We start from the raw sequence: 9955 nt of genomic DNA, 5'->3' as shown, positions 1-9955 counted from the left end.
AAATTTCTTCCCTTTTTCCCCACTCCCTAAAATTTCGGAAACGCGTTGTCGACATTAAACTCAAAGGGCATTCTCGTCTTTCCATTATCCCTCTCTCTCCGACAGCCTGCGCGCAAATGTTTCCCTTCCCACCTTTTTCATTTTACTGATAAATAAACAAAACTCTCTGAACAAACAAACCCGAAATCCTAAAAGTTTAACAATAAAAAAAAGAATATATTTATTTTCTTCAAAAACAACATTAATAATTCAATTCAACTAATTTAATCATTAAAACTTGTACAACAAAAACAATATCAATATATAACAGTGATACTGATAAATAAATAAAAAATCATTTCACTGCATCAAGATTCAAGATCAACAATCATAATGCTAACTTAATAAAACCTCTCTCTCTATCTCTCTCTCTTCACTATTTGTTCTTCACTCACTACAATGGCTTTCTGGATTAACCACAACCGTTAGATCTTTGATCACTGTAATGTGAGTGAATGTGTTGTTAGTTGAGTTTTCACTTTTCTCTTTTACACCATCTTTAGTAGTGTTGCTTTATAGTTTCATTTTCTGTTTTTGTTTTTTCTGCTTTCTGAGTGATAAACACCTTGCCACTTGGATCCAACCCAGTGGATGATATTGGTAAAGTTTGTTACTTTATGCTACTTCTTCAAATGGGTTGCTTCAGTTTTTTCACTTTGCTTTCTTAATTACTATTTTTTGGATGTGGAACAGATCTTGGAAGCTACTGGATTTGGTAATCAGTTGCTGAAAAATGAGATTTTTGGAGTTTGGGTTTGTGTTGTTGGTTGTTTTATTAGCTCTTTTGGTTTCTGTGAAAGGTGAGATTTATATAGTTACTGTTGAAGGTGAACCTATTATAAGTTATTCTGGAGGTATTGATGAATTTGAAGCTACTGCTGTGGAATCTGATGAAAAAATTGATACTACCAGGTACTACTTAGTTTCTGTTACTATTGAGTTCTTGTGATGTTGTCAATTTAGACACTATAAGAACTTGTTAATAGATTTTTGAAGAAACTAGTTCAACTTCAATTCATGATTGAGGTGATTTTTCTTATTTGGGAAAATAGTGTAATAATCATCATTCAAGTTCTTTTACGTACATGAAATTAATGTGTTGTTTTCTGTTTTGGTAAATTATGAATCAAGAAATGGATTTTGGCAAATGTGGTAACTTAACTTTTTATACTATTTTTGAACTTCTTTGCAGTGAATTAGTTACTTCATACGGTCGTCATCTGGAGAAACGACATGATATGCTTCTTGGAATGCTGTTTAAGGAAGGGACATTCAAGAAACTCTATAGCTATAAACATCTTATAAATGGGTTTGCTGTTCATATTTCGCCGGAACAGGTGAAGTCTTCTGTTGTTAGTTATGCTTTTAGTATTGTGTGATTCACGTGTACGTTTCTTCAATCTAATTTCCTTATGGTGTGGTCTTATATTAGTAGGCAGAAACTCTACGACGTGCTCCTGGAGTGAAATCGGTTGATAGGGACTGGAAGGTGAAGAGACTTACAACACACACGCCGCAATTTTTGGGGCTTCCAACTGGGGTATGGCCGACTGGAGGTGGCTTTGATAGAGCGGGAGAAGATATTGTGATTGGATTTGTGGACTCGGGGATTTTTCCTCATCACCCGAGTTTTTCAACTCATAATACTGAACCGTATGAGCCAGTTCCAAGCTATAGAGGAAAATGTGAAGTTGATCCAGATACTAAAAGGAGCTTTTGCAATGGGAAGATTGTTGGAGCACAACATTTTGCACAAGCTGCAATAGCTTCTGGATCATTCAACCCTTCGGTTGATTTCGCTTCTCCTCTAGATGGGGATGGACATGGCAGGTTAGAGCAAGTCCTTAGAACTTAGAGTCTGTTTGTAGGACTTATTTGAGCTTATCTACTAACATAAATACTTGCGAGATTGTTTGAGAAAGCTTATGGAAACAACTTATGACATGTCTATAAGCTGTTTTCAACTTATTTCTATAAACTCTCCTAAAAGAAGAACTCATGCTTAAAGCTATATTTTCCAATTTGGTAAAATTTTAACATTCTTCCTATTTTCATTCGTCTGGCAGTCATACAGCTTCTATTGCAGCAGGAAATAATGGAATTCCTGTGAGGATGCATGGTCATGAATTCGGGAAAGCAAGCGGCATGGCTCCTCGTGCGAGGTGAGAAATTATACCCCCGATTGATAAACAATTCGGAACTACAGACCTTTCAGTTGCATTATACATTTGGTGCATTTATGTTCAGGATTGCTGTATACAAGGCACTCTATAGACTCTTCGGTGGGTTTGTTGCTGATGTAGTTGCTGCAATTGACCAGGTATGCAAGTATATTATATATTTATGCAATCTCATTGTTTTCGCTATTGGTATTCAATCTCAAAAATTCTAATTTTTGAAATTTGACAATCAACAGGCTGTATATGATGGAGTGGATATACTCAGTCTTTCAGTTGGACCAAACAGTCCTCCAGCAGCCGCCAAAACTACATTTTTGAACCCGTTTGATGCAACACTTCTTGGAGCTGTGAAAGCTGGTGTATTTGTTGCACAAGCTGCTGGAAATGGCGGTCCTTTCCCCAAGACAATGGTTTCATATAGTCCATGGATAGCAACTGTAGCAGCTGCAATTGATGATCGTAGATACAAAAACCATTTAACGCTTGGAAATGGAAATATCTTAGCTGGAGTCGGGTTATCCCGTAAGTTTTCCAACTTCCTACTATGTTTCCTCCAATATGCTATTCACAGTTCATATATCGTTTGCTAGTTCCCATTATAATACAAATTTTTATGTTTCTAACACATGCGTAATGGCTTGTTGTACAGCTTCTACCCATTTAAACCGAACATACACATTGGTTGCTGCAAACGATGTGCTGCTAGATTCTTCGGTCATGAAGTACAGCCCCACCGATTGCCAGAGACCAGAAGTTTTTAACAAGAAATTGATAGAGGGGAACATTCTTCTCTGTGGATATTCTTTCAACTTTGTTGTAGGTACTTCATCCATCAAGAAAGTATCACAAACAGCAAAGTCCCTTGGTGCAGCTGGATTTGTTCTCTGTGTTGAAAATGTTTCCCCTGGAGCTAAATTCGATCCTGTCCCCGTTGGCCTTCCCGGGATTCTCATCTCAGACATCAGCAATTCAAAGGTACTCTCAGGTTCATCCTCACCGATATATTTAGGCATCGGTAGATTGAATATCACAAAAGTTTAATCTGTTTTTTCTTTGTTTTCAGAAACTTATAGACTATTATAATATCTCGACACCAAGAGACTGGACCGGACGAGTAAAGAGCTTCAAAAGTTTAGGTAAAATCGGTGATGGTTTGATGCCTATTCTACACAAGTCTGCGCCGCAGGTGGCATTATTCTCTGCTAGAGGGCCAAATATAAAGGACTTCAGCTTCAACGAGGCAGATCTTCTCAAACCAGATATATTAGCTCCTGGTTCATTGATTTGGGCTGCTTGGAGTCCAAATGGAACCGATGAGGCAAATTATGTTGGTAAGTAATACCAGCTTCACTAAGTTGTAACTTCTTTATAGTTATCGCGTAAAACATTCAACCTACATTGCGGAGTTGATTTATTTTAAGAAATTATTTGCTTGTGCAGGCGAGGGATTTGCTATGATATCTGGAACTAGCATGTCTGCACCACATATAGCTGGAATTGCTGCTCTTATAAAGCAGAAGCATCCACATTGGAGCCCTGCCGCGATTAAGTCAGCTTTGATGACAACATCAACAACTCTAGACAGAGCAGGGAATCCTCTTCTAGCACAACAAACTTCTGAAACAGAAGCTATTAAATTCGTCAAAGCTACGCCTTTTGATTACGGGAGTGGACATGTTGATCCAACAGCTGCGTTGGATCCTGGCCTTATCTTCGATGCAGGTTTCATTTCTTCTTCAATATATAAACACTTTCTCGTTCTTAGAACATCTATAAGACTATAACAATAAGAATAAGTACTTTATCTCATTATTTTGGTTATTCGTTTTGCAGGATATGCGGATTATCTTGGCTTCTTATGCACAACACCCGGTATCGACGTCCACGAGATAAGAAACTACACTCATGTTCCATGCAACAGTACTATGGGCAAACCATCCAATTTAAACACTCCATCCATCACAATCTCCCATCTCGTCGGAACTCAAGAAGTCCACCGCACCGTAACCAACGTCGCCGAGGAAGAAACCTACGTGATCACAGCTAGAATGGAACCAGCAGTTGCCATTGAAGTAAACCCTCCAGCAATGACTGTCAACGCAGGCGCGTCACGTCAGTTTACAGTGACGCTAACGTCTCGCTCTGTGACAGGAAGTTACAGTTTTGGAGAGGTTATACTAAAAGGAAGCAGAGGACATAAAGTGAGGATCCCTGTTGTGGCTAAAGGATTCCAACGATAGAACTTGTTTTGTTTGTTAACAAAAGGCTTGTAATGTAAAATTCTTTGTATGTTATGGGGAATAAGTTAAGATATGGTGCTAGTTATTTTCATCCAAAAATATAGTATAATATATATGATATTGAATTATAAATATAGGTGTAAGGGGGTGAAGTGAAGGCTAGTTTCTTGAATTCAAAGTATAAAGTTTTGGTTGTATTATTGTCTAGTGATTTGTTAAATGCTTCTTTATGGGAAGTTTTTACTTGTATCTGCTACCCCCATTCAACAACAGTTACTTGCTTACTGCATGTAGTATAATGAATACATGAAATAATTACTACATCTATTATTCGGACATCGTTAATCTTATTGTAAACATTGTTTTAAAATTGGGACATAAACTAAGATAGTAATTAATCTTGAATCAAAATTGTAAAACTCTGTGACACTCACTGTTAATGTAATAATAAATTAAACGGTGATAGTGTTGAACACATGGCATGACACTAGCTGCTTGTAGTTGTCGTATGTACGTGGCTCTTCATCCACAAATTATTAATTATTTATAGTATGACGAGGATTACCGTATTCATTATTATTGTTATTATTCTGTAAAGTGGCTAGCTAATAAGTTAGAGTACAAGAGGCGCGATCACTTACCCACCTCTTCTCGCATTCTCTCTCTCTCTCTCTCTCTCTCCAATTTCTCATATGGTATGTTCTCTGTTTCTCATCTCTTTTAATGTTTACGTACTGTGAATCCAATACCATGATTCATGCTTGTTTTGTGTCAATTTATGAACTTGCTTCAAATGAGTTTTTCATTATTCTTGTGACTGTTTTCCGGTAACAACTTAGGGTGGTTTCAGTTTTGTTACGGCCAAATAAGTGATAATTTCAATGGACTGTATGTGGACATGCTAGCTAAGCACGCATTATAATAAATAATACTAGTATTTATCGTCTCCTCGTGCACACGTGAAAATCGAATATTACACACGTTCTATGCTTATCTCAATTCCGTACCATATTTATTTTATTGGCCTTTTGGGTGGACGAGGGATTCATTTATGACATAATGATATAATACTATTACTGTTCTATTGGGAACTACAAATACATGATGAGTCATGAGGTGGTAGAGTTATCTATGTCGACGGAGCGGGCGGATCTGTCAGGTTTGCATTTCAACTTTCAAGTGAGAACTAATGTGTTAGTGAGAATGAAAATGAATACTTAAAATGTCGCGCTTTTCTCTTATATATCAAGAGCGGTCGCATCATGCGGCCTGCTATGGCCAACCATCTGATTGAATTAGTCGGTGATTGCTAGGAGAAATTGTGTAGCCAACCGTCTGATTGAATTGGACGGTGATTGATAACAATTACAATTGGACAGTCCAGAACAATAACAATTGGATTCGAAATTCCAATTCGTCCAACTCTGAAACAACTTTCAAATGCCCAATGTTTAATTCAAGCAAGTTTAATTTTTCTTTGATGAAAGTGAAGAGTCGCATTTGCATAAACTTATTAATAGCCAACCATCTCAAAAAGACTTTTGTAGACACTCCCACATTTTCCTGTTTTACAACCATCTTTATGAGACTTGCTGTTTTTTTGGTAGAATCTTCTATAAGACTTTTCTTGAAGTGAATAAGACTTGCTGGTATTTTAATATATGATAAGAAGCTGTAGAAATAGAAACTAATTTAAGCTGGTTGGTACATTGTAAAGGCAGCAGAAGGGAAGAGGCAACCGATAATTGTTTTGACCAAGCCATTCTCATTGCAAATTGAAACCGATTCAGAGCCGAGTTACAGTTACCGAGCCCCTAATATTGTACGCCGCTTATTAAGTTTGTTTAAGAATGTACGGCCCGGAGCAGATCTCACTAACTTACAGGTAACTACTACTTCCCTCTTTCACATCTACTCTTTAACATACAATTCTATGTTTAGATTGACAGTAAATTTTCACAGTCCTACTGTGATTTCATTGAAACTTTAAAGTGTGACTTATGCCAAAATCACGAGGGCCTATTGTGATTCTGCCATACTCACTGTCAATTCAGACATGCATATAGTCCTATGAAACACTGACACAGACACATATTGACACGGGTTGGACACCGGACCTGCCTTTTTTCGGAGGTCTCAATACATAAGTATTTTGAACTGCAAATATAAACTGTCTGTCTAGTAACGCATTGGAAATTAATCACCAACAAGATGAAGTATTACATAGATCAATTTTTTGTTTCTTTTGGTGATCATATTTTCATAGATAATTGATTAAAGTGTTTAAGCTTGTATTTTGTGCAGCTTCCGCCTCTATTTTATTTCCCAAAATCACAACTTCAATGCTACGGTGAATCGGTATACAGCACAACTTCAAATTCGAACTTGCTGACCAAATGCAACAACGAGCAAAGTCCATTGGAAAGGCTCACATCCGTCGTAGCATGGAGCATATCTACCACGCGCCCTATGTCTTTTGGTGTTGCTCCATATAATCCCATTCTTGGAGAGACACACCATGTTTCCAAAGGCAACCTTAACGTTCTACTCGAGCAAGTTTCCATCAATCCTCCCGTATCTGCTCTTCATGCAACAGACAAGAAGGAAAACATTGAAATGATATGGTCACAGCAACCTGCTCCAAAGTTCCGCGGTATCTCCAAAATCACAAAACAATCAAAATCTAAGACGAATAATTACATGATAAGATTTTAATCCTTTGAGTAAATTTGATGTTTTAAATGTCATTCGGTTACTTTAGGTACAAGTATCGAAGCTGATGTGCATGGAAAAAGGGTTCTAAAGCTTAGAAATCACGGGGAAACATATGAAATGAACAGTCCTCGCCTCTCGATTAGAATTCTTCCGTTTCCAGGAGTTAGTTGGGTTGGCAATGTTAATATATTGTGCAAAGAGACAGGTCTTGTGGCTGAGTTATCCTACAAATCATCCTATTCTTTTCTTGGATTTGGAGGGAATAGTAAGTTGGTCCAAGGGAAGATCCTTGATTCTTCATCATTCAATGTACTATATGAAATTGATGGTCAATGGGATAGGTATGTTTAGTCCCTCCAAAAATCACCTCACATCTCATTATACCTTTCATTTTACTTATGCTATTAGTTTTTGAGTCACATTTCTTATGAAATTTCATATATGTATTAGGACTGTTAAAGTGAAGGATACAAATAGTGGGAAAGTCAAAGTGATATATGATGCAAAAGAAGTCATTTCAGGGCTCAAAGCTCCTATTGTCAAAGATGCAGAGGTAATTTAACTAACAGAATATTTATGTATTTTTATTTTATTTTTAAAACTTGGTATTCGGCCGTAAGACCTCCCACTGTCCACTAGCAAGGATCTATTTAAAGTCGCAGCAAAATTCTATATAGACTGACTGACCCAACATAGAATTATTTTGCATCTAATATGAGATATATGTTTTGTTGTTGTAAATTCTAATGAGCTGAGATTCTTTTCTTCTTTAGGGTGTGTTGCAAACTGAATCAGCCCTTATTTGGGGTGAGTTGACACAAGCCATTATTAGCAATGATTGGGAGAAAGCAAAAGAAGCAAAGCAAGGTGTAGAGGAAAGACAAAAGAAGTTGTTGAGAGAAAGAGAAACCAAAGGAGAAACTTGGACCCCTAAGAATTTTGTGGTGTCTTATAGTAATGAAAGTGGGTTGGAGTGTGATTGTTCACCCATTAACAAATGGGTCCCTCCTGCTCCTATCACAGCCCTTTAATTGTTTACTTATCATAGGAGCTTTGGGATTACGTTTTTAATAATTGATACACATGAAAGTTCAATTATTTTTTCATAAGAGTAAAGTTGTTTCATTGAATTGCTATAACACATAAGACAGTACAAGTACATTGATGAAGTATTGTAGGGGCATTCTGCACCAACTCTAACAAACCTATTGCCAACTTATCAGCAATATAATATAACAACAAATGTACAAATATTGAAAGGGAAAAACAGTAAGAAGTGGTCCAAGGTTTCATTATAATTTCCACAAATATGATAGCTTCCACTCTCAGCAAAAGCCCTTGTATTCTAGTTCAATTAGTTGTGAGAGCATAATGAGAAATCTTCTAAAGATGAATCTGAATCTGTTATCGTGCTAGCCCACTTCCAAATCTTGGAGTATGCCTCTCAGGAAATTCATGTTTATTAAGGTAATTAATCATCCCACCCTTGCTATATGGGATGCATCTATGAAAATATGAAAACTCGGAGATGCATCTCCAAATTTACCCTTAGAAAAACGTTGGAAATGTCTCTCCGAAGTCACCTTTTGTTCTTAAAAATTTGGAGATGCATTTTCGATTTTTTGTCGGTGTAATTTTTCCAGCATTAGTTTTCAATCCAAACTAATTTCAATTCGATTAAAAATGCTGTTATTTGTTTCAACGATTAATAAAAACGAATATTATAGAACCACGTAAAGCTTTAATAAAACCAAATATTATAGAAATCAGATATATTAGTACAACCATTGTTCTCAAAGTCGATTAAAATTAAACAAAATACAATCAAAATACTCTACTGTATATTCTCAATCCTAACACCATGGTTCCTCCTCTGTCTACGGTAAGCCACGACACTCCGTGCCTCAAAGAATGGACTCTGATAGGGCGACCGCTTCATCTCCACCTCTCACAAACACACCAGACTTGATGCCTTGACGTGTTAGGTGCATAATATTCTGACTGCGCGACAACACATCAACAACATGGTCGTCTAATGCTTGTTGATATTCTAGGAGCTCCTCATGAGCAGGCTTAGGTGGATGTCTAGGGCACATATCCTATGGTATGCAACCTAGAAATCATTGACGTCCAAGTGTTCGGATGTATTCGAGTTTTTTTCATACAATTCCTCCAAATAAGAAAACTTGGCATGTGCACCCCTGGTGCTTCTACACTGCTCAAAGACATAATCATATTCATCTCCTAACAAAGTCACCATCATATCAATAGCCTTAGTCCTGTTGATCTTAGAATGATCAAGCAACATTCCTCTGATGTGAAGGTGTATAAGATATGCTATATCATCTAGTATAATAGTCATCTCACTAATATGGAGGTGGAAAGACGACGTCTCACTATGCCATCTCTTAGCAAATGCAACATGCATGCCACTGATGATGTTGTATTCGAATACACAAAGACTTGCATGATTCATACATTTCAGATAGTCACGCTCAGCAAGGAGGGGGGGGGGGGTGGGCAACCTCAGCAACTGGGACCTAGGGTGCAACTATCTCATCCTCATCATGGGTCGCACGAATCTGTGATCTCGACCCCAGTAAAAGTCGACTCCTAAAGACCGATGCCTCCCTATCGTGAGGCAAAAAGGGGACGAATGTAGCCAGCTAGTGTTGGCTAGCCCTCTTGCGACGAGTTAAGGCAGTTAGGGCGGGTCGCATGAGTCCCATCCTTCCTTGGTTTTCATCCGTATCCTGAAGAAAAAAACATCAAATTATTGCA

General features: G+C 37.5%; 2 protein-coding genes across 3 annotated transcripts; both read left to right on the top strand.

Annotated features, from left to right (window-relative positions):
* Positions 1-303: 303 nt before the first annotated feature.
* On the top strand, positions 304-4708 carry LOC131628708 (subtilisin-like protease SBT2.5). 2 transcript variants are annotated; one of them, XM_058899545.1, is made up of 11 exons: positions 304-486; positions 733-951; positions 1232-1376; positions 1475-1869; positions 2106-2201; positions 2287-2359; positions 2456-2741; positions 2869-3194; positions 3283-3550; positions 3660-3941; positions 4053-4708. In XM_058899545.1, the coding sequence occupies exons 2-11, from the start codon at positions 773-775 to the stop codon at positions 4457-4459; spliced, it is 2457 nt and encodes an 818-aa protein (XP_058755528.1). In that variant the 5' UTR covers positions 304-486; positions 733-772; the 3' UTR covers positions 4460-4708. The 2 variants fall into 2 exon arrangements, with proteins under 2 accessions (XP_058755528.1, XP_058755524.1); XM_058899541.1 differs by having other exon boundaries at positions 305-639.
* Positions 4709-5030: 322 nt separating this feature from the next.
* LOC131628717 (oxysterol-binding protein-related protein 4B-like) lies at positions 5031-8304 on the top strand. The gene is made up of 6 exons (XM_058899549.1): positions 5031-5154; positions 6177-6344; positions 6764-7112; positions 7221-7515; positions 7625-7727; positions 7948-8304. Exons 1-6 carry the CDS (start codon positions 5152-5154, stop codon positions 8203-8205), a joined length of 1176 nt encoding a protein of 391 aa, XP_058755532.1. The 5' UTR covers positions 5031-5151; the 3' UTR covers positions 8206-8304.
* Positions 8305-9955: the final 1651 nt, after the last annotated feature.

Source organism: Vicia villosa, linkage group LG1 (assembly GCF_029867415.1).
Source record: "Vicia villosa cultivar HV-30 ecotype Madison, WI linkage group LG1, Vvil1.0, whole genome shotgun sequence".
Lineage (NCBI taxonomy): Eukaryota > Viridiplantae > Streptophyta > Magnoliopsida > Fabales > Fabaceae > Vicia > Vicia villosa.
Note: the sequence above shows the minus strand (reverse complement) of the source record. Positions and strands in the feature narration are given on the sequence as shown.

What these genes read in the sequence shown, in the direction of transcription:
- LOC131628708 (XM_058899545.1), top strand. Translation starts at nt 773, where the DNA reads ATGAGATTTTTGGAGTTTGGGTTTGTGTTGTTGGTTGTTTTATTAGCT. An exon ending in GAAAAAATTGATACTACCAG is followed by an intron (nt 952 to 1,231) that starts GTACTACTTAGT and finishes ACTTCTTTGCAG; the next exon opens with TGAATTAGTTACTTCATACG. An exon ending in TGGCCTTATCTTCGATGCAG is followed by an intron (nt 3,942 to 4,052) that starts GTTTCATTTCTT and finishes TTCGTTTTGCAG; the next exon opens with GATATGCGGATTATCTTGGC.
- LOC131628717 (XM_058899549.1), top strand. An exon ending in ACCTGCTCCAAAGTTCCGCG is followed by an intron (nt 7,113 to 7,220) that starts GTATCTCCAAAA and finishes CGGTTACTTTAG; the next exon opens with GTACAAGTATCGAAGCTGAT. An exon ending in ATTGATGGTCAATGGGATAG is followed by an intron (nt 7,516 to 7,624) that starts GTATGTTTAGTC and finishes TATATGTATTAG; the next exon opens with GACTGTTAAAGTGAAGGATA.